This window comes from Agelaius tricolor, unplaced genomic scaffold (assembly GCF_023055355.1).
Source record: "Agelaius tricolor isolate 1412-34295 unplaced genomic scaffold, bAgeTri1.0.p SCAF_8, whole genome shotgun sequence".
NCBI classification, from domain to species: Eukaryota; Metazoa; Chordata; class Aves; order Passeriformes; family Icteridae; genus Agelaius; species Agelaius tricolor.
In genome coordinates this window covers 19,405,525-19,432,498 of record NW_027269268.1, presented here as the reverse complement: position 1 = coordinate 19,432,498, position 26,974 = coordinate 19,405,525, and the positions used below count along the sequence as shown (strand labels likewise).

The 26,974-nt window shown below is 37.0% G+C and overlaps 1 protein-coding gene across 1 annotated transcript in view; it reads left to right on the top strand.

Moving 5' to 3' along the window:
* BANK1 (B cell scaffold protein with ankyrin repeats 1) overlaps nucleotides 1-26,974 on the top strand; it is a 135,038-nt gene that overhangs the window by 39,006 nt on the left and 69,058 nt on the right. Inside the window, exons 5-8 of the mRNA XM_071431846.1 lie at nucleotides 857-995; nucleotides 3,576-3,718; nucleotides 10,066-10,186; nucleotides 18,858-19,054. Coding sequence (XP_071287947.1) covers nucleotides 857-995; nucleotides 3,576-3,718; nucleotides 10,066-10,186; nucleotides 18,858-19,054 — 600 coding nt within the window. The remainder of the gene's footprint in view (nucleotides 1-856; nucleotides 996-3,575; nucleotides 3,719-10,065; nucleotides 10,187-18,857; nucleotides 19,055-26,974) is intronic.

Genomic DNA, 26,974 nt, shown 5'->3' with positions numbered 1-26,974 from the left:
TGTCCTGGCAAGAATCCAGGATGGGTGTATGTATATATGCATACATGCCCATACCATGAATTACACAGGGCTCGTGTCAGCACAGACCTAGTTTGAGTTTAAATTAAATCAGAAGTATTTATATGTATGTGTCTGCATGCATATGCAGTGGACATAAATGTTCATATGTGCTTTTAATCAGAGTGGCTGTGAGGAACATGTGACAGCATAAACAGAGGAAATAAAAAATCCAGCACTGCATTCCTTCATGGTGAATGGACTTGGTCACGGTGAAATATGGAGGTTGCAGTGTACATAGAATGTCACAAATTTTGTTTGCTGTCTGTCTTTTAAAGATAATTTACACACATCATTTCATTGTTGAGATCAGTTCTAAGGGAGTGACTGCCTCTGGTTCAGGAAGTAGTATAGGGCTATTGTCTCACATCACCTGCTGCTTCTATCTACTGTCACCTCATGGAAGAGGTTAAGTGGGCCTAAAGTATTTTAGGTTCATCTATTCTTTTTAAGATAGATGTCATTCTTCTAGACTATAAAGGGGCCTTAGAAAATGTAACAATTCACCTACATATGCATTTAAAATACTGTTTTAAAATATTCTCATGTAAGCCGAATTTAAAGTCCTACATTAAATTTAAATCCTACGTTCTTGTGTCTTTCATGTAAGAAAGGAAACACAAAAGGAAAGCTCATGAAATACTAAAGGATGCAGTGAGATACCATCATATTTTGGTAGTACGATTTTTTGTATGAAGCTGTTGGTGAAGGAAAGTTCTTTCAATACACTTTCAATATAATGTTGCACTTCCAATATAATTTTCTGAAGGACTAATGGGAACATATTTTAATTTTGTAGAACCCTGGTGAAATATTCATTCTGTTGAAAGAGGAAATAGATGAAGAAACTCTAGAAATTGAATTCATAACAGATAATCAACCAATTAGAATGCAGACAGCCTCTTGGAACAAGAAGGTCAAATATGTGAAAGCCCTAGGTAAGAAAAATATTCTTTACCTTTTAGAAAAACTAAAAAGTTTCAACTCCCTTCACTTTTTCTAATAAGTAGTTTCCCTTTCTGCTATTTAGTGGGTGTTTCCTGTAAATGAGTTTTGCACACATAACTTTTAATAAAGCAGAGAAGCAAGGCCTTGTGATTTATGGGAACCTAGGTTCTATTAGGTTGGTTTTCTGTGGTTAAATGGCAGATGGCAGTCTTAAAATGTCATTGATTAGTTACAGATTAACATTCTCCAAAATTAGTGCCATAAAATGCAAACCTAATATTCTTTTCTTATTACTCTGTTACTAAATGTGTCGTTTTATATTTAATGCAGTAAATCTGGTTGTTCTCCTCTCCATAATTCTTAGTGATGCAGGAAATAGTTCCTTTTCTCTGTTCACATTCACATAATTTCTCTGTATCACTCATCTTTGCTAGTTCCTAATGTTTTTTTTTCTATTGCTCCATTCATAACTAGTTGATAACAGTTTAAACTATTTAACATTTTTTTAGAAGATCTGTGCAGATTTAAGGGGTGCACCTACCCCCATTCTTGATGGGAGTTAAGAATTAAAACATTTCTCACCTATGTATTCAGAGTATAGTTTGCTATTGAGCTACATGCTGTGAATTGCCAGAGGAACTTACATAATATTTTATTATAAAATTATTGCAATATAACCTTAGATAGGAGGAAATACTACAATAATAGGATACAATTTTTCCACTGTGGCTTCTTGGAACTATATTTTTGTAATTCTGTGACCTGATGATTTCTGTGACTCAGCACTGGTGAGACTGCACCAGTTGAGTGCTGTGTCCAGTTCTGGGCCCCACACTTTGAGAAAGACACTGAAGTGCTGGATTGTGTCCAGAGAAGGACAGTGGAGCTGGCGAAGGGTCTAAAGATTAACTCACATGAGGAATGGCTGAAGGAGCTGGCGTTGTTCAGCCTGGAGAAAAGACAGATAACTCTCTAAAACCTACCTGAATGGACTCTGTGCCAGCTGGGATTTGATCTCTTCTCCCAGGCAATCAGTGACAGGGCAAGAGGACATGGCCTCAAGCTGTGCCAGAGGAGGTTCAGGTTGGAGGCCAGGAGGAATTTCTTCACAGAAACATTTGTTAAACATTGAAACAGGCTGCCTAAGGAGGTGGAGGAGTCACATCCCTGGAGGTGTTTGAGAAATGACTGCATGTCATTTCTCATTTCATGTGCCATGGTCTTGTTGACAGGCCGGTGGTCCATCAGAAGTTTAACTCAATTACCTTGGAGGTCTTTTCCAACCTAATTGATTCTGAGATTGTCATCCTGAATGCTGTCCTGAGATGATGGCCACATGTGGGCTAAGAGTTCTTTATCATTGTGATGGTGCAGAGAGTTTGTTTTCAGAAACCTGACCAGAAAGTATGTAACAAGCAGGGAACTTCCATCTGCAGCTGGATTTCAGAGAACAAAATCTGCACTCTTCTTGCACATATCTTAAAAGAGTCTTCCAAAATTTTTTTTGGTGAGAATACTGTTGATCGCAAGAAGGTTTCTGTAGTAGCTGAAGAAATAAAATGTGAAAAGTTAAAAGTTAAAGTTAATGAAGTTAATGAAATATGAAGAAATTGTCAGAGATCTGTAGCCAAGTTTAATTATGTTTCATATATCATTTGTGTTTGATGTTTAATCTGTTTTAAAACCTGGAAAAGTGGAAATTTGGAAATATCCTGATTTAGGTCCATCTAATCTGATATTATAGGAGATATGCTGTGTTTTTTTGGTTTTTGTTTTTTTTTTTTTTAAAGCCCACATTTGGGCAGTTTCCATTTAAGCAATTTAGTGTGATGTACTATTAGTCTAGCTTGTCTGGCCCTATTCCTCTTCTCCATTTTCAGAATTGCCCTTTCTTTCACTGTTTTTTGGGCTGAGTTAGTATTTTAAGAAGACTGTGCTAGTATGGTCCAGCAGAATGCCTGGCACAACAAACACTAATGGGTTGGGAAATGTGCTCATAAAGTAGGCTTGTGCTGCACACAGAGCAAATCATGCCTAAGTAATAGACTACAAGTGCCTCTCTCCTTGGCTTTTGCAAGGTAAACAACTGGAATGGATTAATTATACTGCAATTTTTGCAGCCTAGCTCAAATACAATTTTGAGAACCTTGACTGCAATTAAGGAAAAATGTTTCATAAGATGAATAGCAATTGCTCTATTTGTGATAAATGCACTTTTCCTGAACATGTAGGCATAAGGGAGCTGATTATAGGTCATCAGTCTATCAAAGGGCAGTTGGAAATTTTAAGCATTCTGTTTTCATCTCCTTTCTAATGTGAAGCAATATAATGGCTTTGCTTTATACAGATTTAGAGATATGTATTTTCTTTTGTCAGCTTTCTGATGTTAGACTGCAAGACTTGAATAAAAAACTGACTACACTGAATCACCTGTGAAATGCAAATCCAGTCAGTTCATCAACTCTATCTTTTTCTGTTGATATTCTCTGGTTTTTTACTCATTCCCTGAGATTCCTGGTCTGAGACTGTAAAGTGTTTTCAGCTGCTGTTCTGATTTGTTCTTTTATAAGATTTTCCTGCTGGCCCTGTATATGTAAATGTCTACTGTGGGGGAATCATTAAGAGGACAGCACAGATTGAATACTATACTGCACTAGAGGAAATTGAACCCATTTTAAAGAAAGTGGCTGACCCAATAGCTTTCACTTGTCAGGTAAGTTGACTTCTCAAATTTTAATTAAAGAAAAATAGACTGTGACTTAATGAACTAAGATAGTATGCAATCATTTGATTGCACAGTAATTTGTAATGGCTCAGTAGCAGGCTCAGGATTAAGAAGCTTGCCTCTGAGATGTCAGGTTGTAAGCAAGTCAGGCAAGAGAAAACAAATTTTATATGCTCTTTTTTTGTTTAGAGAGTGATGTAAACATCCTTTGTGCTGTATATGCCCAATGAGCATATAACACACTGCACTCCAAAGGTTGAAAATAAGAATAAATATTAGTGAAGTCCCTCTCCATTTAAAGTGGTATTTTTTCTGTGTTCTGAAGCCAATAGAAGCAAGTAATCTTAATCCACATTTGGAGGGTTATTATTTATTCACCATCAAACCAAATTTTTCTGGCATAGCTTGTATGGGAAGCAGTAGGTTGCTGTTCATGTGGAGTCCATTTACAGCTGCTGAATTCTCATTCATGTGATTTGCTGGTTGCCATGCAGATTCTTTGCGTATATTTAGAAAAAATCAGGTTTTGAGCTGTGTTTCAGATCAGCACAGCAGACTGCAGTGCTCTGCAGCATGTTCTTTCCCAGTGGCACATAAGAAATAACGGGAAAAGAAAGAATATATTAAGAAAGCATGGAATCTCAAGTGTCATTTGTTGAATGGTGGGTAGCCCAAGCAGACCTTGCACGATGTCTATATTATAATTGCAAAGCCAGAACAAAAATAATAGATTGTTTTTCCACTGCAGACAATCTCATTTTCCTGTGACAAATATACCTTATCCACCACCTAAGGCATTACACTCATAACAAAAGGATTAATAAAATATGATGTATTGCATTATTTGTGTTCTATTAAGGATGAGGCTAGGCTCCTTCCAAGTACAAGTTACTTCTGTTCTGGAAAAACAGGATGTTGCACAAGAAAAATAGTGCAACTCAAAGACTAAATGAGTTCTTAAATTCTTTATGATATCCATCATTTTTTAACCTGTATTTTGAAGTATATCTAAGTAAGCTTCTAACAGGTTTCATTTAAACCTGGATGCATAAGAAGTATGCCATAATGATTTAAAATTTATCATTAACATGGTAACCTAGATACCTGCAACACACAAGATATTTCCACAGTTATTTGTGTTATTCAGGAGTTTGACCCTTTGTTTAACCAGCATGACTGATATTTATTAAAGCACATGCAATTCAAATCATATTCAAATGCAAAAATAATTCTGTGCAGAGCAGTAGTGTACACCAGGAGATACAGCTGTAGTGTTATGAAGTATGTTTAACATTTCCTCACCTTTACTCCTCTGAATAATAAGCAAGGGTTTACATGAGGTGACAATGCTATATGCTGTTATTTTTATTGTTTTAGTAACTGAAAAACTAATGTTGAAAGAATATTTTTAATTGGGTAAGCACTACAGTCAACACAATGTCATGTGTTGTGACATGTCAGCACAATGTCTGTGGCAAAGTATTCTGATGGTAATTCCTCTGTAAGTATTCCTATGTGTCTCATTTAATGGTACCTGCTGTACCTCAGAGTGCAGTACAGTAACTACCTAGGTAACTAAAATTTTTCTGCAAACTCCTAAAATGAGCTCCTGATTTAATGTCAACAAGCTACATCATAAAGATGCAATTTACAGAACATAATTTACCTTAATCTTTAAAATATGTTCACAAAAAGAAAACAAAACAGACTTGATACTCATTAGAATTCCCATCAAGTAGCAGCAGTAGTAGAAACTTCTGTTTAACCAGGATAATTAAAACCTTTGAGACTATCAACTTGTTTGCAAAAGTATCCTGGGGCAACAGTCATTTATCTATGCAAAGTAACAATCAAACACAATGGAAAACAAATCTGATATAAAATAGAAAAGCTTACAGCAATTATTGATCAAAGCAATATGACCCTGTGATTCAAGGGGAAGTTCAAGACTTTCACAAATACTTGCAATCTGAGAAGTATCTCCATATTAAAATTCTATGGTGAAAGCAAATGGCTGGATTAGTTTGTACCAAAGACACAGTGCTTTGGTAAAATGCTTACATTATTTTCTGTATTGCCTTGCCAACCTTTCCAGCTCCTTTGAAATGCTCCACTTTGTCCCCCAATGAAGCCAAAGAAACACAACCCAACAGCTATTGGATTACAGCTATCCATTCCTTTTAGTGATGGTCAGATGAATACGTGGATCTTAGTGGGAGACTATCAAAATATGGTACTTCTGCATTTATGGGTCTGGTTTTTGCGAGAAATTAAAGATTTGTGTTAGCTAAGGTTTAGATTAAACATAATCTAAAATTTTTATAAATCATGGTTTTGGATAAAATTCTTTGCTACATCTGATAGATTGTAATTTTGAGTTCCAATTTTTTCTGAATTTAAAAAGCATTTACCAATATCAGCAAGATATTTTAAACAAGCAAATAAATATTTAAAATGTAATTGAATAAATAATAAAATTAAATTAGTTTCTTTGCATGAGTTTTGAAAGAAAAAAACCTGAAATGTTAAAGTAGGAAAAGTTGGTATCGTAATGCTGAATGGATTTGCTATGACAATGTAAAAAGTGAAAGTTGGCTAAAGATCATTATTTTTGGTTCTATCACTTTCACAATTCTGCATTCAAGAAACTCTCTTAGGGAGTTTATGTTCTTACAGTAACCTAATGTACAGAGTGATATTAAGGTTTTTATAATTCATAATTAAACTTTTTTATATTTCATGTTTTACTTTACATCAGCTAATCATTTCAGCATTCTGCTGGATTTATATGCTGTATTGATTTTTCTCTCCGACTTTCTACCAAATGGAAATATTGATTCAATTATTTAGTGTTGGGGTTTTCTGGCATAGATTTATTTGGTTTAAAAATTAAAAAAAAAAAATGAAGCTAAGGTCATATCCTTATTACTGAAGTTGGTAAGTTCATGTTAGCTTGAGTGACTTAGAATATCTGGAGAGATTGAGGAAGTCTTTATGACAAGCTTTGGCTGAATAATATTCCTATGGTTGTGAGATACTTGGTATCTTAAATGATGTTTTTATCATAGTCATTAAACAGGATTCCAGTTACAGTTGGAAAAGAAGAATGAAAATAAACTGCAGCCTCCTCTATGAAAACTTGTAGATATCTATATTATTTATGTGGTGATATTTTGTATGCACCTCTACCTGATCCCTAAAGATACTTCATTTGAAACTGTATTTAATATTTCAATCTTCTCAGCTTAGATCAACAGCTGTTATTTTGAAATGCTTCTTTCTTTTCCTCTAGGTATGAAAGCTTTTCATGTTCTGTCACTGACTAAAATTGTCAGAAATGCCTGACTGTTTTTAAACCTAGCCCATTCTCATTGGCAGAAGCAATCCAGATATGGAAGTGCATATGAAGTAGTGTCTGATATGTAACAACTAATGAAGAAGTTCATCTTTATGTAAATGTAACCTTGTTAGTACTGCCTAAGCCAGTGGAATATGCTAATTTACTGGCTGTGGATGCTGTGTTTCAGTGGCACACATTTTCAGGGCTTGGTTAGCACTTATTAAAGAAAGTAGGTAATATCGTTCACAAAAGTAGCAAAATATGTGCTTGGTGGTCTCCTTTTTCAAGGATGCTTTTGGAATCCCAGATTGGGGGATTTTCCGATCACAGCTGTGTCCTGTTGCTCTGGAAAGGGGAGAGGGAATAGAGACAGTGCCTACAGCTGGAGAGGTGGTGCTGTGACAAGTAGTGAGGCTTGTGGAAGGATTTCCAGTACTGGAGCAGAGAACTTGGCTGTGCTTCAGAGAGTGTGGGAAGAATTGTCTACAAACTCACAAGCTTAGTTCTGGTGGGGCTGCAAGGGCATAGAGGGAAACTAGCACTATTGTGTATTTTCTCTAGTGTTGTAAATCTTTATTTAGACAAAAGGTGGGCTTTCTCAAACTCCTGAGTGTCTCAGAGTTCTCTTGCAGAGTGCCTAACTTCAAGTTCAACTTTAAATACAGTTCTGCTTCTATTGGCTTTGGTGAAGCTTCCCCAGAAACTTCAGGTTTGTAATGTTGGTGAGATTTCTTGGGAAGATTTCTTGGGCCTGTAGAGATCTGTGTGGGTATGTTAAAATACATAAACACAGCAGACTTGGAGTCTGTGAGTGCTCTGGGGCAGAAATGGGCAGTAAAGTAAAAGTCTCTAAACTGAATTGTTTCTTGAGGAGAGGCCTTTTATGATATGGAGCTGGATAGTGCAGAGTGGCCCTATTCCTACTTCTGTTTTTTTAGCTGTTATTTTCATCTAAATGCTGGAACTGGCCCTTCTGTATGTGAGATAAGACATAGCTGCTTTTTTTTAAATTAACTTATCTTTTTTTCCTTTTGTATCTTTGCTATAGAGGAGCACAATGAAACTCACCATTACAGTTTAGTTAAGAGCATAGCAATGAGTTAAGAGCATAGCTTGTTAAATCATTGCTTAAGCCCTCAGATTTTACATCCCAAGAGTAAGAGGAAAAACAAAAAGTTGAGGTGGAAAACTTGAAGCAATTTGCACTGATAACTTTGTATAATAAGTGCATTGTTCCTGACTTGTAATTCATAGAAATTGATAGGCTGGTCATTAGAGGAATGGCCTGTTGAAGTATGAGAAATTTTAAAATATTAAAAATATTACTTCAAACTTAGTTTGTCTAGAAGCCCACTTAAATTCTTATTCTCTGCATAGTGGGGTATCTACTACACAGTTGCTTCTGTGAGTACCAATGGTTTTGCGCCTCTTTTTTCATGACACAGGATCTGCCATATACACTCATCTGAGCTAGTTCCTGTGTTGTTACTTGGTTTTGTCCTACTCTACACTGAACTCTGTTAAGGAAATGTAATGATAATGTATCTAAGATCTATTTAGAATGAAAGAGAATAGTATGGGTTCGTAACTGACTTTTTATATTATTCCTCTTAATAACATGTAAATGTAGTGTTGTTATTCGTGTTAATAATTTGTGGGTTTTATAGATATTTTGGGAGGTTTTGCATGTGCTTTCTGAATTTGCACAGTAAGTCTTGTGCTCAGGATAGATTTTTATTTTTTCCTAGCTGGAGTCTTTCCTTAATGCTTATTCCTTTCCTTATTGAAGATTATTATATGTATTCACTATTACTGAATAAAAAATTCTGAGAATGCAGTGTGACATCACAGAAAGGGAGTGAATTATGAGAAGAAATGCAGTGGTTTTTCATATCTTAATATTGGAAGGGCCAGGGTTAATCATGGGAAAAATAAACAATCATATTGTTAGCTTCCTGCATAAATGTCTAATTCTTGGTAGGAGTTGGATGAAAATTATATCCTGCCTCTGCATTCCACATTTTCTGATCACACCATACTTACTTTTCTTATTCCCTTTTAACAGCCCTGGGAATTAAACTTCATGGCTCATCAGTACACCCCCCTGTCATTTTCTCCTCAGCATGTCAGTCAGACTTTCTTTTCAAATTCATATGCTAAGCATGTCTGAAGATGTTCCATTTTAGTCATCCCAGAATCATCTTGACCAGAGACAGTCTAGTTGTGGGAAGGCAAACTTTAACACAGGGCTACTGACCCTGAGCAGAGTAAAGCAACTCTCCCTGAGCTCTTCTCTGCTGGGGCTGTGCTCCTTTTGGTGCCCAGTGCAGCACAGACTGCGGTACACAGCTGTAGTGCTTGGTGTAAAATGTTCTTACTCTTCAAATCTCTGTAGTCAGGCCAGGCAAAGAAATATTTAATTCTGGCTACCTTGAAAGTTCTTAGGCATAGTTTTTGACTTTCTGTCCAGAAGGAGGCACTCAAAAATCTCCTGGCAGTCCATGCCCCTTGTCTAAAGACTGTGTGTTTAGTAGGAAGCTGATCTATCTGGTTGATATCAGTTTCTTGTTCTGGCAACAATATTTTGTTTTGGCTGATGAAACTGAAGCTGTTTCCTACCTAGACAAGTCCACAATTTTAATGTATAAGTTTTGGGTAACAGAGAGTTACTATAATCTTTAAACTCACCTTGAATTACCGCTGTAGTACAACATCGATCTTCCTGTCCTTACACTTCATCCAGAAGTTTTTAAGTCATGTCTGAACTTCGTACGTTATGGTGCAGGTTTATGTGCAGTTGGATCATGTTGTCATGATTTTTGTATTAAAATATCTCTTCTATAGTTTTCCAAAACTGTGCTTCTCTTACTGAAAGAGATTTTGCCATAGTACTGTTTTGAGCAATTTGATTCACCAGCATTCTGAGGATAAAGTTAAAAATACATATGCAACAAATGCACTATTTTTTATCTGTTTTTTTCTTTCTTTTAAACAGGCATTGAAATTTTCTTCTGTAGAAAAGGTAGACAATGTTCTGACTTCATTATTGAGAAACAAAATATCTACTTATGAATTCAGCCTCCTCCAAAGTGAAGAAGAGCACCATCACCAAACTAGTGAGTCACTTGTTCTATGTACTGATTTTTATTACTGAGTCTATGGTTGTTACTTATAAATGTTAATAAGACAATCCTCAAGTATTGAAAGCCTCTAGGGAAATGGAAGAATCCGCAATAAAGGCAACATAAGCAAAAAAAATGGGAGAAATAATTCTGTGAATCATTACTTTGTGGCTCAGTACTTTGTATTTATACTTCCGTGGGTTGTTGATCAGCTTTGGATTAACTGCAAATTGACAGCTTTGCAGCTGAGCAAATTCATACTTACAGAGAAAATGGTCAATAAGAGTCATGTGGAGATGCCTGTTCATGATAGGGTTTTTTTACTAATTGCTCTTCTGCAACGCAGTTTAAACTGCACTTTTTCCAGTTATAGGGGAAATCTGAAAGCTTTCTCTATCTGAAAAGAATGGATAGCTTTTGATCTTAAAACAGCACAAAACTTCTCCAGTCACTTTTAGTACCTATGCACTTAATGGTTTTCATTACTTCTGGCAAAAAGATAATTTTGTTATTTTTAATTTTTAAAAGTAGATACATTATATGGACAATTCAGTTATGCATCCAACAGAAGCTGCTGTTAGTACCAAATGGAGGGCCCTGGTTGGATTCATTAGCCACTTACTAGGGATTCAAACTGGTTTGCAATAAACCAAGAGTGTGCTTATTTAGCTTGTGTTTTGAAAGGATCATTATGATGTTATTTCAAATGTGTATTAAACCTCAGCATTTTTAGGAAACTTCTGGGGAAAAACATTACTCAAGAAAATATGTTTTCTTTCTAAAACACTAGAGAAAGATGTGTTCAGGACGCTGCTTGACTTCTGTTTTGTGTAGCTAGACTTCGGTTTTGAGAGAGAAAAGAGCTCTGTACAATCAGTGAACCTGCCACTTCTCATAACCAAACACAAACAAGTTTTGTAGGTAGCACTATGGGGATTGCCATCATGTTTCCTTTCCTTTTCTTTGTTGATGCAATTCACTCCTCTGTATTAGATAAACATGATTCAACTTGTAATGTAAAAATGAGCTTAAACATCAAAGTTAGTTGGGAGCAAATAAATGAGGTGCCTGTCCTTGACATTTTCCTGTGCAAGACTGCAGGATGGGGGTGGATAACACAGACTCAAGAGTCTTTCCCTATGTGACTAATAACTATTAGATCTGGTGGTGTGTTTGAAAATTGAGAATAATGCTAACCAACCTGCTATGGCCCCGAAAAAAGGCCAGTGTGTTTCAAGAGCAAGTTGACTGCTTGAGCCAATAGTGACCTTAAAATGAACTGGTTTGATGCGTGGCCGAAAAAGAAGGTGCAAAGTTGGATGCCCAGATTCTTCATGGAAAACTAGATGTGTTTGCAGTGTTGGGAGCACTCAGAATGTGGGAGGCTTAGACTCTCATCCCTTTTCTGCCTGAAAGGTATATGAACCTGTGTCTTTGACTCCCATAAAAGCATCCCAAACAGCCACTAGACGTGTCCAGTAGTGGATGAGAGGAGTGCAAGCTTTCAGCATGAGGTATAGGGAAGAGAAACTGTATTGTTCTACACGGATGCTTTATTTGATCATTCTTGCACATCAGGGGGCAGCTGATAAATTGCTGCTCTTGAAAGATCTCAATATGACCTCAAAATGAACCAAGAATGAAGAACTTAGGATTAATTTATTGGATAAGTAATGAATTGCATGGTTTGACTTCTCACAAATTGTAATCTGTGTGATTAAAAACTTGGGAGTCTAAAAGTAAATCCAAGAGACATACAATGTAATGAAATTAAAATGCAGTATGATACTTTCCTGTACAGACAGTGGTTTAGATCAAAATATGATGAGATGCAAGTTTGCTTACATAATTAAGCTGCCAGTCCCATCCCCAAAATGGCTGTTCAGTATGACAATGCAGTATTTGTGAGCAGACAGTGTCTAGGCTTGTAATGTCAAGATAGGTGGCAAAGGTGCAAGAAGTTAACTCTGAAACAGATGAGCAAGCTAAATGCAGACTGGATAGAAACCACTGGAAAGTGTTGTGTTTAACACACAGATTTAACTGGAGACAGGGCCAAGACTTGTCTGGGATTTTTAGTGATGGTGTCACCTCTTGTGAAAGAATATAACTAAAGGTGGAAATACTGTCTGAAATATTGCACATTCCATACTGAATTGATTTCAGGTATATTGTGTGCATATTCCTTTATATTCTGGTAATAGAATCCAGTCAAAGCATACCAACAAATCCAAACTCAAATTTCAAAATATTTATTGAGAAATACGTTTCTTTTTGAAAAGCTCTGATTCTCAGAATCCTCAGATTTGGAAATTTTTGTTGCGTTGTTTCCTGTCCAAGAAATAACAATTTACTTGAGGAAAACCTGCTTCATTTTCCACTATTAATTATTTTTCCCTTTTTACAAGTTATCTATTGCTATTTCTCTAATTAAACTCAACTACTGGTGCTTATGAAAAGTCCTGAACTTGCTTTATAGAAAACAGTGCTTTTTGTCACCTAAAACTGCTAGAAATGTAGCAAATTCTGTCCTGATTTCTGTAATCCTTTTTTCCAAGTTGAAACATCTATCCCAAAAGAAGAAATAGAGTCTGGGTTTTTAGCTTCTGGCAGAATAATGGGGGGAGAGAGAAGGTACTGGTATTGGCACTGTAGAAGTCATCTTAGGTGCTATTTAAATTGCTAAAAAAAACAACCGTGTCCTGTTTCAATAATTTGGAAAATAAAAGAAGGATGTCTTAAAAGATGTGCAGAAATATCACTGTAGGCTGCTCTGTTTCCTTACTTCAATTTTATGAAAATTCCCACAGGCTAAGACAATGCTATGATAGAGTAATATTAGATTTTATGCTCTGTTTTATAGCTGAGGTTTTTCAGAATTCTCTGCAGAGAAGAGAAAGGACTATGACAGGACAAAACATACAAAAAACCCCCAGCAATTCACTCTTAACCTTGTGTATGTCAAAAGGAACTTGAATTAAAAGCAAGCACTGGCCTCAATGTAAGTTGAAAGTTGAAGAAGCCACCTTAAAGCACTTAATATTGTGACACTTGAGGACTTTCCCTTTAACTTTTCCTTCCAGCTTGTGATCATCTGCTAACTAGTTCTTAGTGTAGGTGCCCAACAGCCACAGCTTTTCTCTGTTAACATTCTCCATTGAAGGACTGATGATGAGTAAAAGCTACTTTACCTCCACTACACCCTTACTGCTTTTGCTCAGTTCTCTATAGTTAGCTGAAATGAGTTGTTCCAGTTTCACAGCAAACAAAATCTCCAGCAATTTTCACCAATTCAGTGTGACAAACTTGCAACTTCAAGAATGGTATTTTCTACCTGAAGCACGTGGGCTTTCAAATAATTACAGCCTCTTCCTACTGTGTATAATGCGAAACGTTGTTTGAAGTGGTTAAACATGATATGAAGGAATTTTCTTTACAGCAGAACATCTAGTTTGTCTTACAAGCTCAGCTCAATTTTGAGAATTGGCAATTTAAGAACAGTTATAATTTAAAAACAAACACAAATAGATCTTGTAGTGGGCTTTTCTTATCTGTCATTTTGACAGTGGTACCTATAGCTGTCAGTGATTTCTGCTATAGAATCTGGTGGAAGGAGAGAAGTTCTTCACATTTCCTACTGACTTGGGAGGGATTCAAACAATTAGTGATGTCTCTTTTCACAATGGGGGCAAAAAACAAAGACCAGAAAACTTTAATCATCTCTATTGAGGTCATTAACCTTACTGTATTTCATAATTACAAATGGATTTGGGGGCCAAGTTTCTGAGAGGCCAAGTCCAAGGACATCTTTTTCCCTTCACTGCATGGGAGGCAAAGCTATTAGGTTGTTATTATTAGCTAATTATTATTAGCAGAGAGTGACTACTGGTACCACAGCATGCAGAAATGGTCACTGAAATGTTGCTGAGGTTGCTGAAAGAACAGCTGCCATCTCCACTGTCAGTATTGCATTTACCAAGACAACAATTGTACCGAGGCAGCCTCAAGTAGTTCAGGGCTTTGAGGGAGGGCTTCTCAGCAAGACTGGGAAAGTTTGGCCCTTGAAGATTGCATCCTACTTTGTGTGAGTGCAGGGTGCTGCCGGTTGAGTGCCTGAAAATCAGAGTATTGAAAACTGTCTGAAGTTAGTGAAGCTCAGTTGTCTGTGGCTCCTCACAATGACTTTTTGTCTTGTGTCACAACTCGATGCCACCAGGCTTCAGGTTCAGGAGCAGAAGAGACTAAAACTGTCCATTTGAACCACTCATTTCCTTTTTGAGTTTTATGTAGATCTCACTATACCACCAATGTTGCTTTTAAAATTTTCCTGCCTTTGCAATTTATTTTCTAAGCAGTCAGACTATCTCTTCTTCATGCTATACACTTGGCTTGGAGATGATATCTAGCTTTTCCTCCATTTTTTAGTATTTTAAATACATGCTCAGCATTATGTCATTTACACTCAGTGGTGATAATTACAGATACATAAAGAGTAAACAACTTTATCCAATGTCACAGTAGGAGTGTTGCTGTAAAGTGTAGGGCCAAGGAAAACTTAAGGCTCAGTGCTAAGTGAATGAACCCTGAATGTAATCCTATTAAAAAATTGATTACAAAAATCTGAATGAAGTTGCAAACAAGCCTCTTTGTATGAATCTCATCCCATCCAGGTTAAGAACCAGCTGAATCCTACAACCAATTTAGAGAAAAGCAATTGCAAAGAAAACAAGGACAACAAACTTTTCCCCCTACTTACTAGGAGCAATATAAAAAAAAGTTTTTCTTAGGAAATTGGTTTATAAATTTCTTTGTTTTTACCATCCTCCATGGCTGGCTAAGGTACTTCATTTGTTAATGATGTAGTTTCCTGTAATGTTCAAAGTATGTAAGTGTAGGAGTCCTGCCTGAATATCAAACTCAGCTGGGGAGGAGTTGAGTGGTGACCAGGAAAAACAGCTCAAGTGCAAGGAGCTGAAGGTATTTTGGAATACCTCTGTTCCGTGTTACTTTAAGAGAGCAGAAATGCATTCTAGGCAGGTATATACCTGCCTAGAGCAGGCTCATGAATGTCACCTCTTCCTTTTTCTATTGGTGAAGCAATCATAGCATCCAGTCCATTGGTAATATAGACTTGATTGCCTTTTAGATTTGTAGCCAGTTTTTTTTTAAATTTCATTAGTATGAGTGGAAATTAATTCAGACCATGTTATTAATACTGTGTTAAGGCTCTTTTTACTGACTATATTTGACCTTCTGATGTTGTCTAATAGGGTGCAAACTATTGAGTACCTATTCCATTGCTGGACATCTAAAAAAACAAATAGCAAAACCCACAAGTACTAAGAAAAGCAGTTTGAGCACTTGTGGAATTTTTTTTAAAGTATTAGCTCAGGTTTGAACACTTTTTTTAAGAGAATCTTATTTTTTCTTACATTTAGAAAAATCTAGACAAAAATAACAAGTCAAATGCATGTACTCTGGGCTAAAAATTATAGTTCTTCAAATGACCAAATCAAACGTAGTTTATGGAACTTTAATCAAAATGTTGAGCAATATTCAGTAAAGAAGTTGTGTAGCGTGTACTTGTCTCAAAAACCTTAGCTGCTATGCAGTTTTACAATTGCCTATTGTAGCCCAAAGGATTTTAAAGCACACTGCAAATACAAGGGAGTATAAACTACAACGCATACTCTTGTTGATGGAAGTTCAACCTGCCAAGGCTTCTAAAACAAGTGGCTTGATTTACACAGGTGCTGTGTATTTACAGTTTCTTGTTTAGATTTTTCTTTGCCTGGTGGAAATAAAAGTCAGGCAACACTAAATTTGTTTTAAAATCAATTTAGAGTTGTTAATGGTACTTTTGATTAAACTGTAGCCCACTCAAATACCACCAAAAATAATATTGGAGTGGGATAGTGCTGGAATATTCTTTGTCCAAAATGCAGTCAAAATTGTCCTAACATTTTTTTTTTCTCAGCTACTACTTACCTATGCCTATTCCAAGAACTGCCCTTGTTCATTTTATTTAATATTGGGGTGAGATTTTACTCTCTCCCATATTATGATTCTACTGGAACAAAAAGGCTGGGCAGGGGAAGTACAAAAATGAGCCAAATTTCACTATGCAGAAGAATGTAAAAATTAGAAAGTTTGTTAAAGACTGGCAGCTAAGAGATTTCCATAACAAGTCATAAGTTCTTCCAGCACACTATGGGCTGAAAATGTGCTGGCTAACCTGTAGGACAACTGATGACAGGGATATAAAATAAAACTCAAGAAAGACAGAAAAAACTGTGGAAATTCCCAAGCTGTAGTCCTGGATGGGAGACATATAGGGGAAATAGACTGTCTGGAGTTGAAGGGACCATGAAGTTACTGCAAAAACAGGCAGGTTGAACACAAAGAAATTACCAGGACTAACTGGCATTCTTTAAGAGCTCTGAAGGAGTTTTAAAGTTGAATATCTGGGTTTCTAACAATGCAATATTTCATTTTTAGTACTAGGACGTGTGACCAACCAGGAGTTGATGCCCAAACCCAGCTTCTCAGGCAACCCTGTGATCTAGAAGCAGGTTAATGTATCATTTCTACTGGAAAAACTAATAAAGGTGTTAATAAAAAAAGTCTTCTGTAATGTGAAGCCTGACTTTATGAATTTCTTGTAGGTTTGTTTTTTTTTTTGAGTCAGTAAACCTGGTTAAGTCAGTAACTGACTGGGTATGGTTGGATAACTGACCAAAGCCAGGAGACAGGCAATTGGGAAAATTTTTTTTTGCTAGCAGTACAAAGTGTTCGGTGTAGCAAGAAAAAAGGCTAATGGGGGCAGGGAATGAGACATTTAGTCTCATTTAGACATTTACTACATTTATGCAGTAAAATGTCAGATGATATTCATTACAGGTAAAACCAAAGTAGTGCAAGTGAAGAAAAGCAGTCCTATGGTATCATCCAAAATTAGAGGATTTGAGCAGGCTATTAGTGCTGAGGAATAAGACCACGCAGTTCCATGAGAACAGCAACTTGTTGCTAGGCAGCAGATCAAAAAGCTAATGAAGTACTAGGAATTATTAGAAAAGGAATAGAGAACAAAACAGGACATAATTATGGCAATGCATGAATTATATGGCTCATCCCAAAGTTGAGTATCATGTGCAGCTCTTCTCCTGTCATCTCAAAATAGTTACAGAAAAGCTGGAAAAGGTTGAGGGGAGAGCAGTGTGTGTGGTAGAGTTGGTTCTCTACAGGGCCCAATTAACTAGCCTGGAGCCCTTCAAAAGAGAAATTATGGGAATGAGTAAATCATTGGAATTGCCTAGAGGGCAGGCAGTGATGGAGAATAAGATGAATAAGGGACTGGCAGTTGAGCCCTAGCAGGAGCCAGGCCCAAAGCAAACTAGGGGGAGTGATGCCTTGTGAAGGCTGACCTAGAACAGAGACTAGATGGAGCAAAAGATAAAGTAGGTATTTTTTAAGAGGCCTCAATAGATCCACCTTGGGCAGCACAACCCAAAAGGCCACAAAATGTACAACTGGTCATGGGGTCTCACACTTATTTAAGTTCTGGTCCCACTTGCATATTGGAGCTAATTGTCCAATTACAGCTTTAGCCCATGAAGTCCATCCTTCTTGTTTTTGCTCTTCAGTCCACCATTGTTTATGCCTGAAATTTGGATCATTTGTCCTTGGTTCCCAGCTAGAGAAGGAATTGTTTTGTCTACCTATCCTATGAAGAGAGCTTACTATCCCCTAATATGAAGCATAGACTTACTCACTAAAGCAGATCAGAATCTGAAAAATATAAAAGCTAAAACCTGAGGCATCAGGACTGTTCCTTCATGCACTGGGTAGGAAAGACCCTCAGGGTGCAAAAAGTTGATGATGCCTGGGACAGGCTGGGCGCATGCTTGGAGAAGAGATACGCTGCTGAGTTATAGACCAGTGGGTCAACACAGCCAACCACAATTAATCAGGAAGTAGAGGATGAATGTAGAGAGAAGTTTTTCTATGCTTGAGCTCTTTTTCTTTGTTGTTACTTGTTTGGTGGTTGTTGTTGTATGTAACTTGTGTTCACTCATAGAGTTAAAATACAGGAAGATGCTGAAATGATAAATGGAATGTCCCAGCTCTCCAATGTAAAAGTGGTTTTTGATAGAAATTAATATCAGGTTATTTCTGATAAATCCTAAAATCTTTTATCTAATTCATCTTTCAATTCTCTGATTTTTCATTACAGGAATAAGCAAACTTTCCCAGGTGTCTGGTAGTCCTTTGAATTTTCAGAAATTATTTTTAATATCAAAACATAGCATCATAAACCTGTAAAAATGTCCCCTTCAAAAATATTCTACCTAGCAAAGGCATCTCTTGACTGTAGAATTGTCTGCCCTTTGCAAGAAAGCTTATTTCTCAGTAGAACTGAAGTGCTTTAAAATCCCTCTGTCAGGATAAAAGTGAGATTTCTCAGTTATACCAGAGGCTCCTTTATTGATATGTATATAGGAACTGTAAAACTGTTAATTGAAAAAATAATTCTTGGGCTGTTAGTTCAATACCAGGAGCTTGAAAACTGTGATTCCACAGCACTAATATTCAAAAGACATTTATAGAAGAAGGTGTTCTATAAAAGCAGAACTTTGTTTCTTAAGACTTTGTTTCCATTATACAGATAGCCCTTTGGAAGAATTTCCTACCCTGCTTCACTGCGCTGCCAGATTTGGCTTGAAGAAACTTGCAGCATTTCTACTCAGTTGTCCTGAGGCTGCACGGGCTTGCAAAATAACCAATAAATATGGAGATGATCCAGAGAGTATTGCGAAGAAGCACGGGCACAAGGAATTAAGAAAATTAATCAAAGAATTGTCAGTAAGTCCATGTGCTTTCCATATGTCATCTACAACCAGGGGGCTAAGATGTTGTACTACTGAGATCCCATAGCCTTCTTGTAAAGGCTAATACGTTGTAGTCCTTCTGTCTGAAAATATTGTTGTACTCTTGTCTGAGAAAGAGGGGTCAAAATGGGGTACAGCCACTTTCTTTGTGCACTGATGGTGAAGATCAGAGGTTTTTCACTGCTCGAGTCTTAGGCATGTAATGGAAAGGAGAACAGTGAGCCAGAAGTACCTTATGTGGCCTGGTTAGATTGGTGTTTTCAGCACTCAAATAATGGTTATATTGTAAGTAGTCTAGACCAGCTGTCTAGGTAGGAGCTAAAGACTTCTTTAAAGGTCACTTTAAAAGGGACTTTGAACTCTCTTAGCACTGCTGTTCTTCACCGTTCAAAAAGAGTTTTTTCCCTGCCGTGGTTGTTTGTGCCACTGTGACCAAAGGGTAAATTTTATCACCTTTAGATGGAGTAAATATTTCTTCATCTGGGTATGCAGGAGGGCTTTGGGGCAATAGTTGCTCTTCCATGTGAAAGGTAATAGTGAAATGAGGGTCTTTCCATAGTTCTACCATGCAAATTATTGCAAATGAAATCGAACATAATTGCAGTAAAAAAGCAATGTATTATAGTGACATTTGAGAGCTTTAATCTATTTCAACTCTTTTTGGGCTAGCTGCAATATGTACAGATAAGGTAATTCTACAGTTTTTCATACTGCAATTGAGCTCAAATTTAACTCAAGAAAATATGTTCCTCTCTACCATCCAGCATAAAGCTGTACATAAAACCATGCTGTCTTCCTGGATCACCGTGTTAGTAATTTCACATTTAACAAATCCCCACAGTCATCCTTGCACTGGTCAGTCTGACATGTAAGCTCAAGCTTTTCAGTTCTTGGAGTTTACCAGTTTAGCTTGAAGAGAATGGAACTGTATTCCCTAACCTCCCTACCTGAGTATTTGGCTAGGTGCTGTTTTTGTATGGTCAGATACTCCCAGTAAATTTGCCTGTCAAGGATTGGTAACAGGCAGAATATGAATAAGGTGATACTTAAGTCTTGGTGAAATACCTTGATTTCTTTTCCAAGATGATCATATGAGCTGAAGGGTTGAAACATGGATGAAAAAACATTTTGGAAACATGGTTTCCTTTGATAATTTTTCATGTTTAATGATAATGAATAATTCCATAGGACATTTTTTTTACACTAGTGTTGTAGAAATTCAATTTCTGATGTGTCTTTGTTGTGCACTCCACATGGAACTGGAAGTTTCAGAAAATAGGTAATTTTGTTTTTATCCTAATACACTCATACTCTGGTCTAGGGCTTCTTCAAGCATGCATGATACAGGCAGACTAAGGTGATACACAGAGAGTACATGGCAATTCTAGAGTCTTTTCACTTTTTAATAGACCTTGTCAGTGATGGAAGGCAATGCTTGTGAGGGTGGTTTATTTTAATCTGAAAAGCATGTATAGTGTGTGCATACCTCTGGTTAGCTTTTCTTTATTAATAAGATTATTAATTGTCCTAATAAAGTCTAAATATAAATTTGTCAGTCTAAAACATGTATTTAAAATGGCAACTGAGCTCTACAATGTAATTTTTCTTTAAAACACTTCTCTGATGGTACATGCCTGCTATTGTTTGTACATAAACAGTTAAAAATAACTGTTCTCTGCTTTCCCAAGGATGAACACTTATACCAGTATTGAAGTAAAAACTACTCTTTGGACACTGTAAATGTGTGTAGTCTGGATAGGACATTCAGTTGTACTACCTGTTTTCAGTTGATTCAAATGGCTTTGCTTACTAATGCAACACAAGTAAAAATCTGAGTGTGCTTCAAGTCTGCCAAATGTGTAATATGATACTATAGAAACATTAGCTCCAACCACTAGAAGAAAAATGGCTTATTTGTGTCCACTGTAATAGTGCACTTAAGCAAAAACACTTACTGTACCTCTGTAATTGATGGGAATATGGAAAAGAAATATTTGCATGGCTCTGGGCCAAGAAGAATTTAGTTTAACCATGTTCCTGGAACTTCCCATTACAGCTGTAATGTTGACATTACTTATTATTAAAATACAAGTACTTTTGCATTTGGCATACCTCTCACTGTTTCAAAAGTGTTACTTGTGTTTGGCTGTTCCTTTAAGGAATAGCCCCAAAACACACATAGTAAATCATTGCTTCTATCTTAAAGAGCAGTAGGGTTCCAGAAAAATGAATGCATTAAAACATACATTTGATTTTTCCAGAATCCTGCAAAGTGTCTTTCATTTGTTGGAGAAAAAACAACAAAACCCAGAAGTGTGATTTTGAGCTGAGAATTCTTAGGGGAGTAAGAATTCCCTGAGATGATTAGAGAGAGGGCATCAAAAGATGAAGTGGCAACACCTCAGCTACTATTTCTACCTTCAAGCCCAGCAGGCTGTACAGCCCTTTTTGGTGTCTGCTGAGCAGATCAGTGCTCAGGGCTTTTATTTGCTACTGCTTTGTTGCTAAGGCCCTCCAGCTTCCCTGTCAGCAGGCTTAATAGAAAGGTGCTCAGGGCTCTGTTGGCAAAGGTGAGCCATGGGAGCTGGCTGGCTTTCACAGGGGTCATCTGAATGGCATGAGTGCCCTGTCTCTGTTTAAAAGGAAAACCTCTTTCTGCAGCTGGACACTGACAGTGTCGATGTGGGGAGTGTTGCAGCCACAGAAAACAGATCTGGAGTGCCTGGTGGCTGTGCTGGGAGCTGATCTCCTGATGTGTCAGAGCAAAGCACAAAGGAAGGATCCCACATCATGAGGCATGCCTCTCAGCTGAATGAACACACAGAGAAGAGATTCTTCTGCTTTTAGTACCAGTGTTAAGTGCATTGCAGGGTCATTAAATGCTAAAACCTCACACCCATTGTGATCCTGTATATATCTGTGCTTCCACCATGGTAGTGTCTGCCTTCTCTGTCAGAATTTCTGCATTTCAGATGCTCCTTGAAAATGTCTGCTCTGGTGAGGGAACACTACAATACTTGAAGGATTTGCATTAAAGGTACTAAAATGGTGAAACTGTGCCTGAAAGAGTCTTCAGTGGGGATTATAATGAAACTCAGTTTCAAATGTGCCAGCAGTTTATTAAGCAAATTGTATTTTTTTGCATTTTAGCACAATGGACATTCATTTCTAATTTCTACATGTTTCATTATAGTTCAGATAAAGTAATTCCCTCTTCTGTAGCATAAAAGAGGGACACGCTTAACACTCCGCAATGACATGCTGAATTGTCAGTCTTTTGATTTTATTCCTCTATACCTTCAAGTATTTGAATGTTTTCCACAATTGCCTATAGGCTGAATTGTTAGAATCAAGTGTGTCTATTTAAAACTACTAAGAGACATTTGGTAGGAATTCTGGCAGGAGTCCTTGTATTTGAGCCTTTGAGGCTTGGTTGATCCAGCTGATAGCTCAAATGCCAGTAGGAAATGCTTTCCATTAGCCACAGGTCAAAACATATCTGCAGTCAGTTGTTCCAGTACCTGTGACAGGTATTTGTAAAGGGACAGTAGTTCTCTGGCATATCAGGGCTCTATTTCAGATGTTTGCCTTCTGCATATGCTCTGTCTCTGAAAGCTGCTTTGACATGAGCTTGTTCTTCTTGCCACCAGCTGTGGCTTTCTAAGTCTGTGTAAAAAAATCTACCTCTAGATTATAAAGAAATCACTGAAATTATGTTCTTATCCAGCACACAAAGTAAGACTTTAAAAATAATGCTTAGAAATTGTCTCTCATCTAGGTGAGTAAGGAGGGGAGTATGTTCAATTTGTGACCTGACCATTTAAAATTGGAGGTCAGACTGGTAGCCAGTTTAGGCGTTTGTGCTTTGGCACAGAAGTAATTATTTGTTCCAGCACTTTGGGTTTCTAATTTCTTCTATCTTTTAATGTGAGCTGTGTAGCTGAATGTGTCATAGCCAGGAAGATTACTGTGTACCACTGTGGTATTCATCACAAAAAAACCCACAATTCAGAAAGTGTTTTATTGGTTGGTTAATACAAATGCTTTCTGATTGCTGACTTCAGCCTTTAAAGCAGATTCCTAGGGGTGGCATAAACGTTGTTTAAACATAAAAATTGAAGGGTTGTTTTTTGTTGTCACCACACATTTGAGACAGCACAAATTAATTTTTATTTTTAAACTACCTTCTGACATTTCAGAATTGGTTACCAGAAGTCTAAGGCAGAAAAGGGAGGTCATTGACCTTTTTTTCACCTGCCCTGTTGCCAGGTCAGTAAACAATCTGCAGCAGAGCAGGAAACTGATAGAAGAATTTTCTTCCTCTGCCACTAGCAAAACTCTGTCTGGATTTCTTGTTTAACCTAATTTTCTGTCTGCCTGCTTGAAGCACCCCTTAGGCATCTATTGAAAATATAATAGGTGTTTAATTCTGTACCTATTGGTGGAAATTCCTTCAGAATGGCATAGATTGAGATTGCCCTGCATGGCTGTTCAGAAGAAGCTTGTTTTCTTTCCAGAAGGGAGAGTTACAGCAATTCTAACTCATCTGAGCTACATCCTGCAAAGCCTAGGCCCTGAGTTACTGGGTTCACTGCTGTTAGAAGTTCCCTCAGTAGCAGAGAGAAGCACAGTCTTACATCTGGTCATAATTTTCACTCAGAGCCTATTCTATAGAAGATATATGTTTTGGATAGCAGGGGAGGGAGGAAAGACATTTTTCTTCCTGAAATGCCAAGCTGTATTTTTATAAATCACAGCAGACTTAAAGGATGGGCAGAAATGTAGTTTGAGAAGTAACTCATCATTGTACACCTCTCCCCTTTCATCTCTTACTTTGAAGTGCGTGGTTGAACCAGAATATAGAATTTCCTGAAGTATCTTCAGCTTGATGAAATAGAAAGCAGTCTACAGAAATAGGGTGTTTTGGAAATTGAGGGTACTTTTCATCTCAGTTGTTTTATGTGAAAAGAATCTTACTTGGCTTTGTAGCTACTATTGCCAAATGACAGGAAATCTTTAGACTGCAGGAATCCCTTCACCAAGGATTCTCACAATTTGCTGGGGAGTTCTAGAAGCTCTTTAGAAATCAGCACTTTCTGAACATCTGAACAGATGTATAATTCTTCCATTTATTTTTAGCTTTGTGTTTCTGTAAAAGGCTATGTAATGTGGCAGAGCTCCTCACCAAGAAACAGATTTTTACATATGTTTGCAACATCTTCCTCAGCTATTAATTTTCTGCCAGTGAAGGATCATATGTAGAAAGATAAAGAACCTTAGATGAATCTGATTGCTGTCAATAGTTCTTTAATTACTTTAAATGCTATTGCAGCATCGCATGGGGCCGTAGCTCATTGCTTTCAAATATCTGGTAGACTATGTGACAGAGAAGAGGATTAGTCTGGTTTCTGAAATTCCTTCTAATTCACCAGTGAGTCCTTGGTGAAGTCTGCTGGATTTAATTCTTGCCACAATATTTTAGTGCACAGAAATGTCAATTGCATGCATTCTTTGGTACACTGGAAATTACCTAGCTGAAATAAATAAGTGACTGTATTCTTTGACACTCTTCAGTGAGTGAATATTCACAAATCAAATTCTTCAAGAGAGGCTTGCTATTATCCAGTCTTGGTGTTTTATGTTTTAGATTAGGTTTGGGGAATTTGTTTTGTTCATGTGTTCTCAGAGGGATGTGCTCCCTGTAATAAAAACTTGCTAGCATATACTGCCTTTTGAGGTCAGGCAATTTATGCTTTAGTGAAGAGATAAGATACAGACTGAGCACAGAAAATTTTGGCTTCAAGAAGGAAAGACTAGATTTTTAATTTTGAAAAACCAGCCATTACACTATTACATACATTTTTTAAGTTTCTGTATTGACTTTTATTCAGGCTAGAATCTTGCACCTTAACTGTGATTACATCTCCTGTCAATAGCTATGCAATTGAGTGCAACCTTCTTGCAGAAATAATGATAAGTGGGACTGTGGATTTGGAAACCTTACTTTTATATAAGATGCCTATTGAAATTTGTGTGTAATTTAGAATGAATGAGAATGTTTTTTCCAAAGAATTGTCTGGTATTTTGTCTCATCTTCTGATATTCCATAACTTTAGCAGTGACACAGTGGAAGTTCAGTTATTTGCAATTCACTGTTAGTAAAAGCTTTTACAATTTTTAATGGGAACTTGAATACTAATGGAATTTCACACAAAATGCTTGTGAATTAGAAGTAGGGAAAATGCAAAAGGATTCCTTGATGATACCTCAGTTCTTAAATGTATTTAAGATTGTAATAGCTAAAATGGATTTTCACAGGTTTTTCTGACTGTTTGTTGGTGTGAGATGAGCAAATATACATGGCTAGAGGGGACCATTTGGGAAGGTGGGATGGGGAGTGTCCCATTTCTCAGAAATACTCTGTAGGCTGAAAAGAACCATTCTTATAATATACCTGGATTATTATTCTTTGAATTTGCTTGAACATCTAAAAAACATTTGGCTAAGCTGTTTCATGTTAATGAAAAATACAAATGCAATACTTTATAGGAAAGAGAGAAAAGAAGTGACCGTGTTATGTTCCTGTAGAAATCAGTGGCATGCCTATATCAAATCTGACCGCTGTGTCTACAAACACCTGTGGATGTGAATAAATTGAAGTAGATAAAGACTCTGCACTAGACTGAGGATGTGGTAGCAAATGAGCTGTTTCTTCCTAACCTGTGTCATGGAAAGTGACCCAATTGGACATGAAATACTGTTGTGTATACGGGGTCATTTTTCTATTCAGCTTCTTTAGAAACTGCTGAAGCTAGAAACATAGGAAGCTTGTAAAAGGTTAGAGATTTTTGTGGAGGTTGAGAACCTTCAGTCACTATGTTTTCATCATGAGGGCATGAGTTTTCTATCCAAATTACAAACAAGTTGCATGAAGTTAAGCAAAGAATTTTCCCAAGGAGAGATTATCCCACAGTTTTCTATTTTAACAGATGTTCCTTTCACCTTTCAATCAACCTTCCTGCACTGGTGATATCACTAAGTATTATTAGGTAGGGAGATCTTCCTTAAATACAGACATCTCAGAAGCCCTTACAATGCAAAGAAAAAAAGATGAAGTTGTATAAAATTATCTGCTAGCCCATTTACTGCAGAAGGAAGGATTGCTGCGGCATTTCAATGGAAAGTGTAGAAGCAAGTTTTAGGTCTTGCCTCTGTCAGTTGCAGCAATTTGAAGGTATATTTGTGGCTTATTTGTGGCTCTCATGAAGCAGGTTTATCTTTACATAGTATGTGCTGCCAGCCTGATTATCTGGAATATGCCCTTTGGCTGCCTCCCAGTGATCTGTGAGGAATCAAACGTTGTCATATCTTACAAGTTGTTGAGTACAAAGAAAGATAGTGTATCAGCAGTGCCTTTCTCCAGCCCCTCAGAAGGAAGAAAACACCAGAATTTAAAAGAAATACAAATAAAAAAAGACCACCACAGAGAAAAAAACAGTAATAAGGCTCTTTCAATTTCATGGGGGAAAATGAAGGAAGAGTAGGAGAGGTAAGGAGCTGTTCAAATTGTTGTGGTAATTATAATCTGCAAGCCAAAACCACCTACATTTTGAGTGACATTGTGAGGTCTGAGGGAAGTGTTTTGATCTCAGAGCCGTAAGAAAAACTAGGTGGAGAAGCAAGAATTAATGAGTAAAGTTAGGTAAGAGGCTTGCTGAGTCCTTAGCAATCTGAAGTTTCAGTGCTCTGCACAGAACTAATAGTGAGTTACCAGGCTTTGCTTCAGCTGTAATTTATTGCTTAATTAGAAAAATTGTCTTTGGGCTCTACATCAATAGGATGACCATTAGGGAAAGGCATTTCTCAAAGCTACCAAGCCCATTATATGGAAACT